The sequence below is a fragment of the Fragaria vesca genome, linkage group LG4, assembly GCF_000184155.1.
Source record: "Fragaria vesca subsp. vesca linkage group LG4, FraVesHawaii_1.0, whole genome shotgun sequence".
Classification (NCBI taxonomy): Eukaryota; Viridiplantae; Streptophyta; class Magnoliopsida; order Rosales; family Rosaceae; genus Fragaria; species Fragaria vesca.
In genome coordinates, this window is record NC_020494.1 from 19,222,343 (window position 1) to 19,243,858 (window position 21,516).

General features: G+C 40.2%; 6 protein-coding genes across 7 annotated transcripts; 3 read left to right on the forward strand and 3 right to left on the reverse strand.

Annotated features, from left to right (window-relative positions):
* Window positions 1–7,001: 7,001 nt before the first annotated feature.
* LOC101295617 (E3 ubiquitin-protein ligase RNF115-like) lies at window positions 7,002–8,835 on the reverse strand. Of its 2 annotated transcripts, XM_004297391.1 has the most exons (3): window positions 7,946–8,835; window positions 7,696–7,846; window positions 7,002–7,168 (listed from the first exon to the last, which is right to left on the reverse strand). In XM_004297391.1, exons 1-2 carry the CDS (start codon window positions 8,618–8,620, stop codon window positions 7,838–7,840), a joined length of 684 nt encoding a protein of 227 aa, XP_004297439.1. In that variant the 5' UTR covers window positions 8,621–8,835; the 3' UTR covers window positions 7,002–7,168; window positions 7,696–7,837. The 2 variants fall into 2 exon arrangements, with proteins under 2 accessions (XP_004297439.1, XP_004297438.1); XM_004297390.1 differs by having other exon boundaries at window positions 7,696–8,835.
* A 283-nt stretch (window positions 8,836–9,118) lies between these two features.
* Window positions 9,119–11,416, reverse strand: LOC101296370 (eukaryotic translation initiation factor 6-2-like). Its single transcript, XM_004297393.1, has 6 exons — window positions 10,956–11,416; window positions 10,671–10,853; window positions 10,532–10,576; window positions 10,313–10,443; window positions 9,616–9,726; window positions 9,119–9,492 (listed from the first exon to the last, which is right to left on the reverse strand). The coding sequence occupies exons 1-6, from the start codon at window positions 10,963–10,965 to the stop codon at window positions 9,235–9,237; spliced, it is 738 nt and encodes a 245-aa protein (XP_004297441.1). The 5' UTR covers window positions 10,966–11,416; the 3' UTR covers window positions 9,119–9,234.
* Window positions 10,986–13,875, reverse strand: LOC101296090 (ankyrin repeat-containing protein At2g01680-like). Its single transcript, XM_004297392.1, has 3 exons — window positions 13,453–13,875; window positions 12,421–12,830; window positions 10,986–12,317 (listed from the first exon to the last, which is right to left on the reverse strand). Exons 1-3 carry the CDS (start codon window positions 13,769–13,771, stop codon window positions 11,442–11,444), a joined length of 1,605 nt encoding a protein of 534 aa, XP_004297440.1. The 5' UTR covers window positions 13,772–13,875; the 3' UTR covers window positions 10,986–11,441.
* Window positions 13,876–15,052: 1,177 nt separating this feature from the next.
* Window positions 15,053–15,928, forward strand: LOC101304670 (cyclin-T1-4-like). The gene has a single exon (XM_004298458.1). It carries the CDS (start codon window positions 15,053–15,055, stop codon window positions 15,926–15,928), a length of 876 nt encoding a protein of 291 aa, XP_004298506.1.
* A 923-nt stretch (window positions 15,929–16,851) lies between these two features.
* On the forward strand, window positions 16,852–17,406 carry LOC101304964 (probable calcium-binding protein CML25-like). Its single transcript, XM_004298459.1, has one exon. It carries the CDS (start codon window positions 16,852–16,854, stop codon window positions 17,404–17,406), a length of 555 nt encoding a protein of 184 aa, XP_004298507.1.
* Window positions 17,407–18,037: 631 nt separating this feature from the next.
* Window positions 18,038–20,736, forward strand: LOC101296655 (histone-lysine N-methyltransferase setd3-like). Its single transcript, XM_004297394.1, has 5 exons — window positions 18,038–18,377; window positions 18,762–18,928; window positions 19,173–19,472; window positions 19,584–19,847; window positions 20,090–20,736. Exons 1-5 carry the CDS (start codon window positions 18,038–18,040, stop codon window positions 20,465–20,467), a joined length of 1,449 nt encoding a protein of 482 aa, XP_004297442.1. The 3' UTR covers window positions 20,468–20,736.
* The last annotated feature ends 780 nt before the right edge of the window (window positions 20,737–21,516 follow it).

The window sequence follows — 21,516 nt, forward strand, 5'->3', positions numbered from 1 at the left end:
AAAAAAAAAAAAAAAAGTAAACACTATATTTCTTATTTATTTTATGGGCTTTTGTTTTTAAATTCTGACGAGATTTTTTATATTTGGTGTTTAATGGTTGGTGTGTATGACATGATGAAGCTAATTAAGCTGTGATTATGAGTTTATAACATGGCTTGTTTGAATCCTAGACTGTTTGACTGGGCTAAAATAAGATACAAATGAGAAATTTATAATTAAGCTTAATTAAACTTAAAAAAATTAAAAAAGCTGTCTGGGCTACAGCCCAGAAAACCTTGCACCATCCTCCGTCCCTGCGTAACATGTGTCTATATAAGATGTACGTAACCGACTTTGGTGTCGTCAGACCTAGATTTTGCATCCTATTATGTTTCAGGTAGGTTGTTATTATTGGATAGCAATCATAGCATAAAGTTATATGCATGAGTGATCACTGTTTGATTTACTAACTTATTCATGTGTTCCATTTGAACTTGATTTTACTTACATCCTCCGAGTTGTCTGACCTTCGAGACCTTTTGAAACGATCACTTGTATGTGAATCCATCAGGGAAGGACTTATTTGCTTCTTTATGTGCTTCATGGTGTGATTGGTGTCACTCACCTATGGCAATTAATTATAAGCCTCTGCTTGTTATCGATCTCAGGAAAGGTCGTGATGTTTGTCTTCTGTTTATAGATATTAAGATATAGGAGGGGATTGTAACTGTTTCAGTTACAATTATAACATGTGGCTGCTTGGCGGAGGTAATCATGTCTCACCTCAGCAAGACACCTCGGTTCTGAAACTAAAATGTTGCTGCTTTTCATATCTGTTACATCAGATCTTATAAGCTAAGAGACGAGCTACCACATTGTTATGTATACCTTGGTCCGGAAATTCAGAAACTTAGCCATGTTTCAGGTGATACTCAAATGCATCATTTAATTCGAGAAAATATTTCATGATTTTGTTGCATCAAAATTCCCATATATACTTCCCGCACCAAGCATGATCCTCTGAAATCTCAATGCATTAATCAGGATTAAATCAAAAGCAGAAATATTCCGAGACTAAATTTGTTCAATCTTGTTAGCTTCATGAACACATAGATTCCGACAAATAGTCAATGGCCAACATTTTCATCACCAAGACATTCCAGCAATAGCAACAGGAGCTTCAAGGTAGGAAGAAATAGATGTAGTAGCAGAGCAGGACACTTAATGCAGCTTTCTTAATGGTTATCAATGCATAGTAATCATCCTTGCAATGTATGAAAAATGGACCTTTGGCCAAGGTACACTGCCACTACACACAGGGTACTGCTAGTAGAAACTCTTCCATCCCTAAACCACACGATAAGTGATCACTGTCAACATTCGAATTCACTGAAGCCCAAAAGAAGAATTCACTACTCTGCCAACATTTCAGTAAATAAGGATTAATCTCCTTGTAGCCATTATACTGAGTATGTGACTTCCCATCTCCAAGACAGACAGTGTCTCATCAAGATCTTCTAGCTCTAACTTCAAAGACGAAAGTATAGCTCCCAAGCATATTGAGCTTATATAGTTCCATTGAGCACAATCAAATATTAGAACACATAGCAACATAATGGTTGAGAAGAAAGAGGAACCTGGAGGAGTGTTGAAAGTTCATAAGTCTTCCACGGATGGATGTGGATGAACCTGCACCAAGTCATTTTCACTATGTGTTGCTTAGAGTTGCGCCAAAACAAGAGATGAGCCAGTTACAGAATTAAATATTTCACTAAATATCCTTCAAAAATAATCAAGCAATGGAGACATGTTCTTACCAAGCCACCTTTGTGGGAGATAGCACAGTAACTGCCCACAAGAATATTCCCAGCAATTGTCTGCCTAAAACTTCCATTACAGGAACATCTGCAATCATCTCCTCAGTTTCCTGAGTGAGCAAATGACAAGTAAACAAATGAACAAATGCAGAAGCAATCCTAACCTTTTTTATTGTCATCTGCTAAATGGAAAAGGGGACAAACAATATAGTGTCTTTTGATGAACAAATAGCTTTTGTTTATTTATCAAGATAGTCATGGGTGTGTTTCTGGATGCACTAAACAAAATAAGAACACCAAACTCTTCTTGCAAAAAGCACAAGATACACTGCTCCCAGTCCCCACCAAAAACGATTGAAGAGAACTTATGTTAGTTTACCACCCCACATCTCCAAACACAGAAATGGTTCTGAAATCAAGCTTACAGTATGATGTTTGACATGCTATGTAGGAATGATAACTTCGCCTACTGGATTTCTCTATTGATGCAGCAAACCTACTGCTTAGATATCAGGATCAACAAGCTCTAAAGCTTGGGGCTTTAAACACACACAAAACACTTGGATTTGGGAATCACTCCCTGGTTTCTCACCAAAATTTAGGCCTCTCACCCAAACTAGGCTTCACGCCAATCCCATCACAGGAAAACTCAGAAACACTCTGAAAATTTTTTATTCATATAACATAGCATAGCATACCTAGGTAGCCCTTACACTTATTTATACTTGAGCTGGTAGCTCAAATGGACTGCACTAAAGACTCTTAAAGACTCTTCTAAAACTGAAGCATTAAAGACTCATTAGGACCCTCTCCTGAAACTGACGCATTTAAGACCAACTTAAAGAGACCTTAAGACTACTAAACTGAAATGGAAATATGAAAAGACACAAACAGCTTAGAGACTTCAGGCATCAGACTTTGTTTCCCTCCCAGGTGTAATAATTATCTTGAATGATTAGGTGCTTTCTCCTTCCATTTGTTTCGCTCATAAACCTTGAAAGGTTTGACTATGATGTCCTCATCATCTATGAATCCTTAGCGAAATGCCTAATGCCTCTCATCATGATGATATCATGTCACCACAAAAGAAGAAATTCTATTGCAAATACAAAGTGATAAGGTGGTAGGAGTATATGACACGCTCTAAATTGCCTAATATTACAGGGGGAGCATAGTAGCCTTACTTGTGGCGAAGAGCTCGATGAATCAAGCAGGAGAACGTAATATTACATCTAGAGCCCCGTCAACCAACGAACCATTACAATCAAGCTTATTTAAACTTACAACTAAGTGTGGAGAGATGCTTTCATAAAATCTGATGGACTACGAGGTGGCTAAACCAGCACAACACCACGCACCAAATTAGACCATCATTAATATGACCACAGTTTCGACAGCAGTCTTTTATAGTTCAGGAGAGGACATTCATATGCTTCCTAGGAAGAATGTACAAGTGATAAACAGTTTCTGTCAAAGCCCAATATAAAAGAAACCAACCATCTAATTAGAACCATCATTTGCATTATGAAAATCAAGTGATGAGAATGCTGTGTAAAGATGCTGGTATGATCCAGATAGAGATCTGGTGATAAAATATGCCTAGTCAAGTATCTTCTAGTAGTGCTGAAGGGATTTGTCTTTTTCACTTTGGCATTTTAGGCTGCTAGCCAACTAATGATTGTTTCAGAATTGGCACTAATTAAAAGAGAAACAAACTGGAACATGTTTCCCTATCTGAGAAGTCATTTAGTTCTACTTGTAATAGACTACTAAAACTCAAACTGATAATGATAGTGATACATGCATTTTCATATTACAAGAAAAATATAAATAGCAGAAACCATAAAAGTGCAGGAGCCAACTGGCCACTTAGGACTGAAAGAAATCAGATTCTGAATTCAGGTCATGAGTAAACTGATATCTTCACCAGAGAGGAATAGAAAATTGAACATGAGAACAGAACCGACTTATTTATAGATGGAGTCAGAGATTTATGCACGAGTCCAGACAATCAAATTTCCATATGGGAATCCAGTTTGATGATTGCAACAGCAACATAAATTAAGAAGCAAAATAAGCAGGTTGGACCAACATACCTGCACACTATTTTTGTGTAATATCGCAAATAAGGATGTGTACCTAATCCTAACCAATTTGTCAAATGAGAAACATGTAAGTATGCATACAACGACTGACATATTCTCTATTTTTAAGATAATAAGATGGAACATATAATGGTAACCAAGGTTTTGAATGAGCATATTATACTTACCTACCAAAGCTTAAGGGTTGAAACTTGAAACAACATATGTTCAGGATGTTATGGATGTAGCTGTTGTAGAGTTAAAATACTGTCACTGCAGATTGTTTGTGTTTCCTTCTTTGCTTGGACCTTTGCCATGCAATCTGGTTGAAATTAAGAAAGCAAACGGATCATAATAACTAAATTCAATTGCCAGCAGTTGGTGCTAGGAATTTAAGAAATAAATTTATATATAAAAATAATAATAATAATAATAATAAAAAAAACAAGGTTAAGTTTGAAGAGTACACATCCAGTTGTCTCCAATACCACATAATGAAGAACAAGTTCATTAGAATCAGAACAAACCAATTGCATACAGAAAGAAAATAAATATAATTAGGTAATCCCGAATAAACCTCAGCAAATGGTATTCCCTAGTAATGAAAACAGAGTCAATTGCCGGGCTTAATTGATCTTCTTGTGTTGGCATTGCAGGATCTTGTTGTGTTGGCATTGCAGGATCTTGTTGCGTTGGCATTGCAGGATCTTGTTGTGTTGGCATTGCAGGATCTTGTTGCGTTGGCATTGCAGGATCTTGTTGCGTTGGCATTGCAGGATCTTCTTGCGTTGGCATTGCAGGATCTTCTTGTGTTGGCATTGCAGGATCTTCTTGTGTTGGCATTGCAGGATCTTCTTGTTTTGGCATTGGATATCGGCAGAAGGGACACAGGTGGTTAATCTCCAGCCACTGAACAATGCAGTCGACATGAAAATGATGAGTGCAGGGCAACCGAGTAATGGGTTTTCCTTCAAAATCATCCAAACAGATAGCACAGGTGCTATGACTACTATCGAAAACTGTCACAGGCTCCAAAGTCTGGATTGATGATCTGCTCGCAGGAATCAAATTGGGCCTAGATGCTCCGACGCCGACGCTCAAAGTGACGTCCGACACACGCACTACAACAGGGTCGACAGGGGAGACGGCAGCCTCAACCACGTTGAATAAACTTTGAACAATGAAAGGATGCTCATCTTCCGGCACACGCCAGTTCTTCAGATGCTGGCATATCAGCGTTTCATACTCCCTGTTACTGTCGTTGTTGTCACGCAATTGCTGCTTGAAATCAGAAAACTTTACCCAAAAATCTATTTGATCTAATTCGGTATTGTAATCCCAAACAACTGGATCGCTTCTCACAAGACGCCATCCGCCGCACTTGTACAGCTTCAATCTGATGAACAGCTTGTCCTCCTCCCATGAGCCTATCAGCCCATCTGTCCTTCTTTGCACCGCTTTGTGATGATAGTAAAACACCTCCATAATCGGTTTTAGATCGAGACTTCTGTGCGTGTACTATAAATATATAATTTTCGGAGGAAGAACCCTTATTCTACTTCCAATTGGAAAAGACAGAAAGACGCCTCAATTCGATTAGGAAAGTCCAAACTCAGATAATCATGGAGAAAAAAAATGAACACAAAGAGTAGTAAGGTGAGACTTTATATATGCCCTATTAAGAAACAAACTTGGTAATTACCAAGTTGACATAGATTAGAACTAAATTGATAACCAGCTTGTTTGATTACACAACAAAATCGAGCCAAATCGATAGCTTAATCATCCTTTTCCCACAAGGGGTAACATTGATAGCCAAGCGCCTGCAATCAAGCAAAACCAAAGCATATTAAACCCTAAACCCTACGATTGTGAATGCTAAGTAATTACATGTTCCTCATATAAAGGTTTTTTTTCTTTTTATTTTTTGGGGGTTTGATAAAAAAATCATATATAGTCATCATCAAACTATCATGCTAACAACACTAAACTAGAGATGAGTCTAAACTTAATACCATGTATCTTCGAATCTTAACAAGGAAACGAACAAAACAAAGCCAGAGAAATTGTTACCCTGAGCTCGGCCACTCTTTCTCGTTGTGCTCTTCTCCACTCGGACATCGCATGAGCTTCCCGCAGCCTAGTTTTTTTCTCTTCTGCTTTCTTTATGGCGGAAGCCAGCTTTTCTTCTATTGAGTTGATGGCGGAAGCCAGCTTAGCTTCGTAGGGATAATCTGACCAAATGGCGACTGCAATTCCTACAAAAGCCATGTCAGCGGCAACTCGCATTACCCTTTCTATGCTTCTAAACATTTTGCTTCGATTTTAGGGTTCGTTCGCCAATTCCCTATTTCCCATCGCTAGCACTCTTTTATACTTCTCCTAGCTACTAATCTAACCGAGGGTATTTTAGGTGCTTCAAAACCCTTTTCTTGCGGTAGAAGAAATTCCCAGGACCGTTGTCTCTATAGGTCAGTCCAATATCATGGATGTGCTCCTGTTAGACTGTCCTACCACTACGTGGTAGATCGAGTTGCCATACCTAAATAGATTAAAGATAGAGGGCCGAGATAGAGATTACAGTTTTTACTTTAAAAAGGATTCACACCATTCAATGTCTTTAACATAGGCGAACCAACAATGAAAGAATAATCATCCATATTACTTGTTGTGCTTAAAACACCAAGAAGACACACCAGTACTTACAAAATTCACACAATAGCAGCAAATGCAAAGTATTCAACTATAATCAGATAAGTACCAAACAAAACACAGCAATGTATGAAAAGAAACAACACACAACACTTTTCCCAGTTCAGCAATTAGCCTACATCTGGGGAGCAGATGGAACTACTCAACTTTCACTATCAAAGAGAATGATGATTTTACAGTTCTATCACTCTCCACAAACAACAGAGAAGCACACAGCTTTTAATACTCCTCTATTTTCTCTCAAACAAAACTGCTGCAGTTATGCAGTTTTTCTTAACTACATATTGAGCAGTTATCACCCAACTCAAAACACCAAATAACCTCTACATATGGTTATTACATCTCTGTCCATTTAAAGACAGCAAACAACTACTTTGCTCCATACAAGGTTGAGTCAAAAAACAACAATTACTACCAGAGAATTTTAGATTAAACATAACTTTCTATCAAGGATTTCTTCATTTCATCCACAATGGCGCTAGGTTGGGCCTCTCTCAACTTGAAAACGCTTTCGATAATTCACATTCATGCCAGCAGCTATCACTTCACTGCCGCAATATGTGAAGACTGAAGACGCTGGTAGAATCATGGAAATCTGGTGAGAAAATATGCCTAGTCAAGTCTCTTCTAGTAGTGCTTATGGGATTTGTCTTTCACTTTGGCATTTTAGGCTGCTAACTAATGACTGTTACAGAGTTGGCAAAAATTAAACGAGAAACAAACCGGAACATGTTTCCCTATAGGTCGTGAGTAAAGTGATATCTTCACCAGAGAGGAATAGAAAATTGAACATGAGAGCAGAACCGACTTATTTATAGATAGAGATTTATGTAAGAGTTTAGAAAATCAAATTTCCATATGGAATCCAATTTGATGATTGCAACAGCAACATCAATTGAGAAGCAAAACAAGGACTCTGGACCAACCCTCACACAGTTACTGTGCAATGTCGAAAATGAGGATGCGTTTCGATTCTAATCTAACCTAACCAATTTGCCAAATGAGAAGCATGTAGGTATGCATACAACGACTGACATTTAAGATAATAATAAGATGGAACATACAGCGGTAACCAAGGTTTTCAATGAGCATATCATACTTACCTATCATGATTCCAAAGCTTGAGGGTTGAAACACAGCATAATTTCAGGATGTTATATATGTATGGGGCAGTTGTAGAGTTAGGATACTGTCACTGCAGATTGTTTATGTTTCCTTCTTTGCTTGGACATTGCAAAGAAGCCATCACAATAACTAAATTCAATTGCCAGCGGTGAATAAAAAGAACAAAGCAATCATCAGACCCAACAAAATACCCAACAAAACACAGAGAACAATGATCCGAACACATACAGAGCTCCGAAAAGAGTGATTTGCAGGGATTATTAACTGAAGTTCTTCTATCGGCATCGGATATCGGCAAAGGGGACACAGGTGGTCAACCTCCAGCCACTGAACAATGCAGTTGATATGAAAATGGTGTGTGCAGGGCAACCGAGTAATGGGTTCTTGGTGTTCAAAATCCTCCAAACATATAGAACAGCTGGTATGACTGCTGCCATCGATATCAATTACTGTCACTCGCTCCAAGCCCTGGATGGCTGTTCTGCTCGCAGGAATCGCATTCCGTTCGCTCACAGTGAGCTCAGACACAAGCACTACAACAGCGTCGACTGGGGAGACGGCAGCCTCAACAACTTGGAATATCTTGTGAAGAATAGCAGGATGCTCAGCTTCCCGCACACCAATGTTGTTCAGATGCTCGCATATCAGCTTTTCATACTCACTGTTAGTGTCCTTGTTGTTGTCACACAATTGCTGCTTGAGACGAGAAAACTTTACCGGAAAATCTGCTTGGGCTATTTTAGCAATGTGATCCAAAATGATTGGAGAGCTGTTCACACGGTGCCGTCCGGTGGACTTGTACAGATTCAAACTGATGAACATCTTGTCCTCCTCGCATGAGCCTATCAGCCCAACTGCCCTTCTTTGCACCGCTTTGTGGATATAGAAAAACATGGTATCCATAATCGGAGGAGGATCCCGCAATTCGATTAGGAAAGACCAAATTCCTAATCGGATTATGAAAGTTGAGGAAGAATTTTTCTTTTTATTTTTGATACTCAAGTTGAGGACTTGAAGATGAAAAGCTGCGGAAAAACTTGAAGACGGCGGAGAGAGACCCACCACCAACCCTGGTTTTGAGAATTAAACAACAAAAATACTATTACACCCTGAATTGATTGAATAAACTACAATAAATCATTATTAGGTAAAAAATAGTCTATTGGGCAACACAGGAGGTGACTGGATTGCACTGGACTCCTACAGCCATTATCAAGACTCCGGCAATTGTTGGCCGGATTCCGGTGGCGGTCACCATACGTTACCGCCCACGATAGACCGTCTATTGCCTCTAAATAGACCATTTATTGTTTTTTACTACCTCTTAATAGACTCTATGTTACTTCGTAATAAATTTCTAATAGAAGGGGAATTTCCAAAACTAAATACTTAATTACATAACTACACAACTAGGTAGCAAGACTTTAAAATGGATTCACACACCTCAAATATCTTTAACCATAAGGGGAACCAAAAACATGAACGAATAATCATCATATTACTCCCAGAGAATCCGCTTAAACATAACTGTCTATCAAGGATTTCCTCATTTCATCCACAATGGCACTAGGTTGGGACTCTCTCAACTTGAAAACGCTTTCGATAACCGAGACTTCCGTTGCTGTGGTGTCCGAGCCACAGAATGCTGTCGAGTCATTCACCGTCATGCCGGCAGCTATCACTTCACTACCACGGTTGACTGTACCGGCTACAAGAGGAACCTGAAGAAGTGTTGAAAGTTCATCCAAGTCTTCCACGGATGTATGAGGATGAACCTGCACCAATTAAATTTTCAGAATGTGTTTAGAGTAGCATCAAAACAAGAGATCAACATGTTACAGAACGAAATATTTCACTACATGTCCTCAGAAAATCCAGCAACGGAGACATGTTCTTACCAAGCCACCTTTGTTGGAGATAGCACAGTAACTGCCTACAAGAATATTCCCGGCAATTGTCTGCCTAAACACTTCCACTCCAAGAACATCTGCAATCATCTCCTCAGTTTCCTGAGTGATCGAGCAAGTGACAAATAAACAAATTAACAAATGCAGAAGCATTCTTAACTTTCATTTATATTCAAAAACCAATGCCATCTGCTAAATGAAATAGGGGATGTACAATAGAGTGCCTTGTGATTAACGAGCAGCCTCTATTTATCTGTCAAGATAGTCTGTTGGTGTGTTTATGGGAGCACTAAACCAAACAACAACCTAACTGTTCTTCAACAAGCATAAGAAACACTGCTCTAAGTCACACCCAAAATAATACTACTGTAGAGAACTTATGTCAGTTTACCACCCCCACATGTCAAAACACAAATGGTTCTGAAATCAAGGTTTTACGGTATGTACGAATGATAACTTAGCGAAGTGCCTGATGCCTCACCTCATGATATCATGTCACCACAAAAGAAGAAACTCTATTGCAAATACAAAGTGACAAGGTGGTAGGAGTATGACACACTCGCAATTGGCTAATATTACAGGGGAGCGAGCATAGTAGCCTTACTTGTAGCAAAGAGGTTAATGGATCAAGCAAAAGTAAACACTAATCAGAAGCACTTAACATACAAACAGAGGAGAAGAAGAATACCCTATCGAGATCAGTATGTGTAAGAGCAACATGATCATTGCACGCAATGCAGTTACCAAGTGCAGATAGCCTCTCGTCGACGCGCTGAACAACAACTTGATCAGGCAAGCTGTTCTTCAGATGCTGTAACTCTTCCATTTCAAACATAAAAACCTCAGTAAGTCACATTAACCACAAAGACTAGCATACGAAATCGGAGCGTAGAAACTTATGAAGTACCTTGATCAGTGGTGGTGTGAGGCAAAAGCAGCCCATTTTTATTCCCTGAAAATCTGAAATTCCTTGTGACGAAAGACAAACCAAAACAGAGCAGAGCACAACAAATTGAAGTGAAACTTAACAAGTCAAGGCCATATACCAGCACAGAGACGACCGATGATACGAGTGCCTCCGATGGAGGTCTTGATGACGGGGATGACGTCAGCCAGTTCCGACTCAAATGTGCTGTAGAAGCTCTCGGAGCCTCCGATCGAGACCAAGCAATACGCGTTCGTCAGCTTCGAGAACACTCCGATCTCGCACGAGTTCTCGAATTGGATTCCTTCACACGCACGTTAGGGATTCATCAACATCTCAATACATAAATATACATGTAATATATACACACACACAATAACCAGAATATTTGGAGGAAAAGACTTACTGGTAGCCATGGTGAAATGACGAGTCAACGGCGACTGATCGGAGCCTCAGTTTCAGCCGGAATCGCGAGCGCCGACGGAGTTAGGGTTTTGGATTGCAGAAGGAAATGATCACTTTCTGGTTGTCCTGGTTAGTAGTGGGAGGAAGGTAGAGTGGAGTCATTGGAGTGGGTCGTATCAACAGTTAGATCGACGGCTGTGATTTAGTTTTGGATTTTGACCGACTCATGTAAACAGTATGAAGTACGAACCAACTTCTTCATGCACTTTTTATGATAACAGTAACAGGTAGCAAAATCGGAGAAACAATAGAAATGGTAACTTTCTAACTTTTTTACCACATTGGAGCAGAGTTTTACTATAAATCTATAATAGTTACACTACATATACAGAATTCTAGGATCATAGTGACAGACGTGTACAAGCACATGAAAAACAGAAGCCATTACTCTTCAAGATATAAACAAGGCAGCTGAGATGTATGGGGTTTACAGAGCATAGATTTTCTCAATGTCGGAGTTGTATTCATCGTCGAGATCCGAGATATTGGCAGAGTAGGACCACGAGAAGGACTTGCTTCCGGTTGCCCTTTTGATGCGTCTCTGGGAGTCACGCCGGAATGACCCAAAGTGTTGTCGGAAAACAAAGTAGCACATGCTTGCAAGAGTGCCAATGAGGATTGGTGCTCCCACGGCTGTGATTGTGATGGCCATCCATGAACTGTCTTTTCCAACAACCACAAAAGCTATCCCCAGAAAAGCGCCGCAAGTGCATGCACAAGCGGCCCACATAAGTTTGTTGACGACTGACACGACTTGCTGCTGCGCCCTTGTGTCCCAGGCCACCAAAGTGATCTGAACCACCACGACAGCAAGAGAAATGAAGAGAGCTGTGGCATTCAATAGGTAGAATACTTGGAAACCAACTTCATCCGCTATCCTGGCCTTCCCTGCTTCAGGTCCATCAAAATATTGGCCAGGCAAGTTAAAAATGGCCAAGAAGGCTATTGAGGCAAAAAGAACAGCAACGACTGTGATAGAATTGTTGGTGTTCTGGACAGCTTCTCTATGAAGTTTCTTTAGTTCTTTGGCAATACCAGAAACTCTTCGCTGAGTTGTTTGATTTTGTATCAACTGTGAGTGCACCTCATGCTTAATATCACTCACAGTTCTCTTGAGTAACATTGCTTCATCCACTTGTCCAACATGTCTTGCATACTTGCCACCAACTTCCGACAGTGCTTCTATAATTTCTGATCGAGCAGCTCCATATTGTAGTTTATCTGCCAAATCCATGGCAGTCTCATGATGATTATTGATTGCATTGACATCAACATCCTTGAAACTCAACAGAAGGCACACTATCTGAAAGAAAGAGAATAAAACATCAACAGGAAGACACATAAGGAAACAATTGTTTCACTCCCATCAACAAATTGATGTCATTAATATTGCAACATTAAGATACCTCTGGACGGCATTTCCTTGTTGCCATATGCAGAGCTGTATTGACTTTCTTGTCACGTTCGTTCAGTATAGAGTGATCAGCAAGTATTATCTCCTCTACAATTGAAGTACACTGACCTTTTACAGCCATGTGCAGCGCGGTTTGACCCTTTTTATCCTTTATACACACTATTCCTGGATCTCTTTCAATAAGCGCTTGCCCAATCTTGAGGTACCCATACCTTGCAGCTGTATGCAATGCAGTTTTACCATTTTTCCTCACTATCCACATTGAGCTGATGTCCGCATCCAAGATGGTGTTGACTACATCCAAATGTTCCTGGACAGCAGCTGAATAAAGAGGACTAGTGTTTGTCGAGTCACAGACTTTACACAGCTCAGGCCATTTTGCCACCAGCGCCTTCACAATTCCTGAAAACATAAGTACATAACAGTCAGTACCACACATTCAAAATATAATAGCAAGTAAGATTTTCTTTCTTTTTTCATCACCAATATTGTAGCAAACATATAGCACAATAAATACAGAACCGGGTGCCACATGTTGTAAATTCCTAACATAGAAAACCTCAAATGTAGATTATAACGCATTGGCTTCACTGCTTTAGTACATGAAAAGCGAATTAAAACAAAACAGACCCTCAACCTTTGTAAACCTAATACTCTGGATAACAAATACCATAGACATAAGCACATAAATCCTATCATCTACTTCAAAAGATGTCGAAAATGGCAACCATGGCTCTTTCCCCTCTTCAGTCTGCAATATATCAAACATGTCCAATTCCATTATGAAAACATAACCAAGCTTTTTATATTCTTCCCCAAAACAAAAAAGCTCAACACAGAGTTGGTAATATCCTTTCACAATTACACAGCCAAACTTCAGCTTACAGTTAATCCAAGCTCAATCATCTAATTTAGGATAAAATTCACCACTAATTATTGCACTAGTTCATAAAAAATCAAACTTTATTTCACTAAACCAATCAACAATCAAAACCCAGCAAAACATAGAGACAGAAACCAATACCCAAATGGCCTTTCTTAGCAGCAACATGAAAAGCGTTCATGTCAACCTTGGACCTGATCTTAGCCACCTCCACATCACAGAACCTAAGCAAGTACCCAAACACCTCCTCCAGATTATTCTCCGCCGCCACATACAGCGCCGTCTCGCCTGCGTCGTTCTTCATCGCCATCAGATCAGCCACCGAGGACGACGACGACGACGCATCCGACGGCTGCCCGTCAAGCTTCTCCACCAGCTGCGACACCGCGTCGAGGTCGCCGGATCGAACGGAGGAGAAGAAGCACTGGTGGGTCAGGAACCGGACCGACTTGGAGTCCATGTTGAGCTGAAAAAAAGACTCACTCTTGGTTCATCAAAGACTAAAAATTTTGATGATGGAAATTTCATAAGGCCATTGTTTAGTGTGTGTCTGTAGTTGGATTACCTTGTTTGGGGGGTTTTGATTATGCACCAATTGATCAGTGCGGTCTTTTTTGTGCTGTGCATCATGTGGGGAGTTGACTGTTGTGAGTCATCTGAGATTCCTCTGATTTTGGAGTCAAATCTAGGGTGCAATAATTGATCGAGGAGGTAAAACATTGTTGGTAAAATTACTGTTTACGGTGAAAAATTGATAGTTACTTACGAATCGGATTGCTTGGTTACTAATTCGATTCGGTTTTTCAGATGTCTCTGTATTCGTCTCTTGGGTTTGTCTGTTATACCGTTCAGTATAGCATACATCTGACTAAAGAGAGACTCTGTTTAGTAAGGTGGTGATGGTTGGTTGAAGAGATTTTATCATAGAATATTAACATGTATGGTGAATTTTTTATGATCTATTTATGGTTTTCTCTTTCTGTTTTGTTACTTATTTGATTCCTCATAATTTTTGCAAAAACTAAGCTAGTAACATGATAATGAATCAACTTACTAAGTTCTCGTTGCTATGTGTTTGCAAGTGAAGCCGAAGGTTTGGTCGAACATGAAAAGGTTTGTTAGATAATAGAGATGACAATCCGGAAAATCTAAACCTAGCAAAACAACATATAATTGTTTCGTTGTGTTGCTAAATGAGCAATAGAAATATGTCTTATGGGACATAGTAAGCTCTTAAAATACGTGACTCTTTCTACATGATGTAGTGTACTCGGATTGACTTATGATATGACAATGATTACTAGACTGTTTTGTTAGAAAACTAATTAATCATTTAAACTTTTGTCCTTCTTTGTTGTCATCACCTCATTCCTAACTTATGTAACGTATACTCAAAATAATAAAAGAAATTTGCAATGAACCCAACATACGTATTAGCTATACGTAAACGACAATTTAAATCAGTTGAATTTACTTTTTTATTTAATTATCTTACAAAAAAGTCCTTAATCCGACATGGGTTATTCCCATTTCGAGTATAAATCCCAATCCGAGTGTAATTCCTACTCCCACAGGGAACGGGTAAGTATTTTCTAGGCTCTCAGGGACTGAAACCCTATAAGTCCAACTCTCCATTTCCATTTCAAGCACATATACACTTCCACTTCTCTTCCTTCATATAATCATACCATTCTCATCTGCCTGAAAAACCATGCGGAGACCTCGAAACCGATCAATCCCGATGAGTCGCAGCTGGTACTTCACCAGTAAAGAGTTGGAGCACAACTCCCCATCTCGCCGCGACGGCATCACCTTGGCCAAAGAGTCCCAACTCCGGTCTGAATACTGCTCCCACATTCAGAAGGTCTGTCAGAATTTGAGGCTGCCTAACTTCACCGTAGCCACTGCAATGTTGCTGTGCCACCGCTTCTACGCTCGTCAGTCTCACGCCAAGAACTGCTGCCACACTGTGGCATCTGCCTGCGTTCTTCTCGCCAGCAAAGTCCAAGACACGCCTCGAGCAGTTAAAGACGTCATGCACGTCGTTTACGGCCGTGAGATACAGGACCAGATCAATGAGATGATGAAGAATTACAAGATCAAAAACCCTCACGACGTTACAAAATGTGACGAGTATGCCATAAAGATAGTTGAGCTTTTGAAGAGGGATAAGAGAGAGCTCATCATGGCGGCGGAGCGGCTAGTGCTGAAGACAATCGGGTTTGATCTTGATGTCGAGCTTCCTTACAAGGCTCTCGCGGCGGCGTTGAAGAGGTTGACGAGTGATGTAGTCCCCGGCCTAGCTGAGGTGGCGTGGAGCCTTGTGGAGGAGTGGCTCAAGACATCACTATGCTTGCAGTACAAGCCAAGATACATTGCGGTTGGGTCAGTTGTTGTGGCTGCTAGGGTTTTGAAATTGAAGCTACCCGCGGGTGAGAAGTGGCTCGAGGAGCTCGGTGTTTTGCCGGAGGTGTTGGACGAGGTCGTTCGCGGGATGCAAAGTAAGATCTGTAAGCAGAAAACAAAGGAGACCATAAGGGTTGTGAGCTTTTATGAGATCATTACTTGCCGGCCATTAGATAGGCAGATAGCAAGGCCTAATGATTTGACAGCTTAGTGAACTTGGTAGTATGTATAATTGTTGCCTAAACATCAAATAGTGTTAGGTGATTGTGTGTACGTATATAGATTTGAGATCAAACATTACCTTGATAAAGTATTATTTCTCACGCTGACATGTTCTGATTCTTAGCCAAAATATTCATATAACTAGAAATTTTAGAGGGAACGAGTTTAGAAAACTCGCATTTGAATCATGCAGTTGCAAACCCAAATCTTACAAAGAAAGATATAGAATCAAGATCTGTTATTATGTTTAGGTTTATTAAACCATGTTGATTCATAATATGTTGCTCTTTTTGGCATTGGCTCATCTAGTGATGATGATCTCTAACTTCTTAAACTATGCCACGTACCAAGATGAAACCCTAAAGCTACTCACCCGATCCCTCTTTCTCAAACTATTTCCCACAAGGTAGTTTTTCTTGTTCAACTTGTCAGAAAATAGTGGGTAAATTTACCCACTTCATACAGTTTCACCTGACCGATAACTCAAAATTACCCACTTTATACAGTTTTACCTGACCCATAACTCAAAATTACCCCACTCGTAACTGGAAGGTAAAAGTCGGTTGAGTCGGGACACGTGGAAAGCATAATCACCGTTTTTTGTTGTTACAGTGTCATTTAGTTTGGTGCGTCTGGGGTGTACTGTAACTACAGTGATCCATTCCACGCGTAATCGCAGCCTGCTTTTGACAGAGAGAGAGAGGAGAGAGAGAGAGAGAGAGATTCAGTTGGATTCAGTTTTGGCTATTCAGTTAGTTATTACTGATCCAGCTCCCGATAAAATAAAAATCTAAAAACAATTTCCCAAATCCAACCAACCTCTCTTTCTTCTCTTTCGTTTATTAACTGATCCAATCACACACACAAATCCCATTTTCAAATCCACCCAAATTCTCTCAAATCCAAACCACCATGGGTTTCAAATCCCTCTTCTCCCGGAAGAAGAAGTCCACTCCCTCCTCCGCCGCCGCGCCCTTGGTGATGCGCTCGCCGTCGTTCGCCACCCGCGCGCAGATCGCCGAGCTGGAGCAGGTCTTCAACAAATTCGACGTCAACGGCGACGGCAAGATCTCGTCGTCGGAGCTCGGCGCGATCATGGGGAGCCTCGGCCACCCGGCGACGGAGGACGAGCTCCGGTCGATGATCCTGGAGGTCGACGCCGACGGCGACGGGTTCATCGACATCAACGAGTTCGTGGAGCTCAACACCAAAGGGATCGACTCGGCGGAGGCGTTGCAGAACCTCCGGGACGCCTTCTCCGTCTACGACAAAGACGGCAACGGCTCGATCTCGGCGGAGGAGCTCTTCGAGGTGCTCAAGAGCTTGGGCGACGAGTGCTCCCTCGCCGAGTGCCGGAAAATGATCGGCGGCGTCGACGCCGACGGCGACGGTATGATCAACTTTGAGGAGTTTAAAGTGATGATGATGATCGGCTCTCGTCATGATAACAATGCTCAACCTCAGTAGATCAGTTTTAATTTTCTGAGAGAAGTTGTTAATCAATTGTGTTTAGAAATTTCTAGACCTACGTTTTTTTTTTTTTTTTTTCTTTTTCTTCTCTTTTTTTTTCTTTGATGATCATCATGTTAACATTTCCGTCTTTGTATAATGATTCGGATCTAATTGGCATTCAAGCTTCTTCAGCACTGTGTAACTTTTCCAGTTTGGGTAAAACAGAGCATTGTGAAAACAAAAAAGTGTGGTTTAATTTCTTACCATAAACAAAGAAACCAATGTGGCATTTTGTAACTGACCTAATTTACCTCTTGTAGCATAGAACAATCAAAGTTTTGATCTTTTCCCACATTGATGGAATCACAGAAAGAAAGAACAGAAGCTTCTTTGCTTTCTTTGAAGGAGTGTGACCTCAGTAGTGACCACTGTCCCCACAAATTGACAGTCTTATGAAGCTAACACTATTTTAATTGGAATTCTAGGTTAAAGTTTGGATCTTGTGTAACCAGAAAGCAATGAAATCGAGAGGGGTACATATGTAAAAAGTGTTTCTTTGTAGAAACCAAAGTGTAATTTTCTCTGGGTATATAATGGAATCTCGCTGACATTTTAATCAACCTAAAAATTGTTTTAGGGAGTGAGAATGGCAGCTTCAAAGATGGTAATGGCGTCTCTGACGGCCATTAGGCCTTTTAGTTGCGCCGCCGCAGCTTCAGCCTCGGCGTCTTATCCGGGGCGTTTGGCGCCTCACACACCGGACCTTATCAAATGGGTCCGGCGGGAAGGTGGGTTCGTTCATGAGGCTGTGAAGATAGCTCAAGACACTTCCTTTGGTCTTGGGCTGGTGGCTACTGATGAGATTCCAAAAGGGTCTGAGCTTGTTGTTCTTCCTGAGCACGTACCCTTGAGATTTGTCCCTCTTGAATCCGATAGTGGAGATGGGGCTGACGCTGTTCTTGCTAATTTGGCTCGCCAAGTTCCCGGTAAGTGTATTTGTTTCACATTTTATGCTCCAAATATTTGTGTATTGACTGTGAGAGTGTTATGCTTTGCTGGTTGATGGGTGCTACTTTTCGGTTTGGTTTTGATCAGAAAGTAGTAAAGGTTGAACCTTTTGATGTATTAGTATCATTTCCGGGGATTTGAATGCTCAATTAGTAGTATTTCACTAGCACATGTCATTCTGTGTCTATCTCATAGTGTTTTATCAGTTCAGAATGAGTTCATATTATGGTGTTATCAGAACCTTTACTACAATATACTTTAGGTTTACTCTATTTGGCATAGTTTAGTAACTTAAAGTTTTGTACATAAGGCTGTACTGAGTTTTGAATTTGAATAAACTGGACACTGGAAGCATTTGGCAGACGAGCTGTGGGCAATGAAATTGGGTTTGAAGCTTCTGCAAGAGAGAGCCAGAGTTGGATCCTTCTGGTGGCCATACATTGGCAACCTCCCTGAAGCATTTAGCGTACCTATCTTCTTCCCTGGCGAGGACATAAAGAATTTGCAGTATGCCCCTGTTCTTTACCAGGTACTTTATTTGACAACATATTTAAGGAAGAGAATCACACAATCTAAGTTGGCTCTTCAATTTGAAAATATAGGGGTTTATATAACTGTAACTCCTTTTCTTTGGTAATGAACTGTAACACCTATGTATACATTGATGTTAAATAAACTTGATTTGAACAGCATGTGATATAGTTCATTTGAGATTCTTATAGTTTCGCCAATTCCACAGAAAGGTTTAATTTCTTAGTGATTTCTTGTTCCAGGTAAACAAGAGATGCAGATTTCTTCTTGAATTTGAACAAGAAGTGAGACGTGCTCTTGATAATAACAAACCAAGTGATCACCCTTTTGGTGGCCAAGCTGTGGGTGCATCAGCCCTTGGATGGGCCATGTCAGCAGTTTCCTCTCGGGCATTCCGTTTATATGGTAAAAAGCTTGCAGATGGCAACTATGATGATGTCCCCATGATGCTTCCTCTTATCGATATGTGCAACCATAGTTTCAAGCCAAATGCACGAATACTTCAAGACCAAGATGACAGGAACAAGAAGATGCTAGTAAAGGTGTCATTTATTTTAATTTCAATTCATTCTTAAAGTCTCCAAACCATTAAAATAAAGGAAAAGAACATTAGTTACACTTCTGTTTACTCAATTAAGATTCTTCCATTCCAGGTTGTGGCCGAAACAGAGATTAAACAGAATGATTGCTTAGAACTCAACTATGGAGGTTTGAGCAATGATCTTTTCCTACTGGATTATGGATTTGTGGTACCTTCAAACCCTTATGACTGTATTGAGCTGAAATATGATGGAGCATTTTTGGATGCTGCGAGTATGGCTGCTGGAGAATCATCACCCAGCTTCTCTGCACCAGCTCCATGGCAGAAAGAAATATTATGCCAGCTAAAATTAGATGGGGAAGCCCCTCTTCTCAAGGTTTCTACTTCCCTGAAGAATTCTTCTTACTATTATCTAGGTTCACTATTTGAAATTTTCAGTGATTTCCACTCTAGGTGATATAGCAATCAGTCCCTATTTCCCCCTTGTTTCTCAGTCTTGTTAGAAAGAAAACCTCTGGCATTTCAGATTGATGATGTTAATTACAAAATTTATTGAACACTTCATCATAATTTTTGTCACGGTAATATTTATGCATTTTGTTCGTTTTTGCCTGGTAGGTGTGCTTGGGGGGTTCAGAAGTGGTTGAGGGACGACTGTTGGCAGCCTTAAGAGTTGTTCTTGCCAGTGATGTAGAAACAGTGCAGAAACATGATTTAAATACTCTTAAATCCATATCAGTTGAAGCTCCCCTTGGTATTGCAAATGAGGTGGCTGCTTTTCGGACCGTTATTGCGCTATGTGTGATTGCACTTGGACACTTCCCAACCAAACTCATGGAGGATGAATCCATCTTGCAAAAGGGCGTTTCAGATTCTACCGAGTTGGCTATCCAGTTCAGAATTCTGAAGAAAAGTGTCATTATAGATGTGATGAGAGATCTCACAAGGAGGGTAAAGTTACTTTCATCAAAAGAAACAGCCACTGCTCAAGGCTGAACTGTGACGGTATAGAAATCTAGAATCATTCTAATTCTCACTTGTTTGTTCACAACTTCACTCGTGCTTGTTTTGCCTCATAATTACAATTTATTATGTAATCACTCGGTCTAGTAATTTGAGTATTATGATTCTGAAAGATAGCCACGATGTTCAGGTTTTTATCAGCATTAAATCACAGGCCTTTTCTTCTCTTTACACTGAATAAATCAAACTTTGTAGAATATGCAGACATTGTTGGTACTATATATAATTTGAAATTTTCTGTTGCCATCAGTATAATTGGTGACGTTAGGAGGAGAAATGAATTGTGGATGGACCTTTTCTATTTTCACACGAACTCTTTTTTTTCCTTGTTTGGTCACTTGAGGATTTAGTCCATCCATTCATATTGCACATGCATATTATACATATCGACAGTTCAACACCCAAAACTAAAATTGAAAAGGACTTGGTCCGTGGAAAGGGAACTCCCAAGATATTTACCAAGTATGTTCTCAGATGAGGAAGGCATAATATAAGAGCAGCGATATTTTGAGGAAGCAGAAGAGTGGAGTACAGTGATTGATTCCCACAAATTAGTAATTTCTATGTTTTATTTTGTGTATGTGCATGATGAACACAGAGAGATAGAGTGTAATAGTAAAAGTACAACAAAAATATGATCTATGATCATCCTAACCGCAGAAGTAACCCAAATCTAATCAGAGAAACGAACCCAGAAAAGGCGAGTGACTCCATAGAAGTATGAGGTTAATTTCACTATATGCTTCTGAGTTTCCCACTGTACACAAAACCAAAATAGAACTGCAAAGCACCAAGCACCAATACTCTGGTTGGACAGAAACTAAAAGGAAACAAAAAGAAGCATAAACTTCTAAACCGCTGCCAAACCAAGCGGCGAGCGTGACCGCTGCCGATTAATCTCCCGGAGAAGCAAACGTCTCATCTCCGCCGGCTGCTCCATAGACAGAGAATAAGGGTGCTTGATTTTCTCAATCTCTTGCTTGATCTTCATGACTTGCATATGAACCGGAACTACGTTGTAA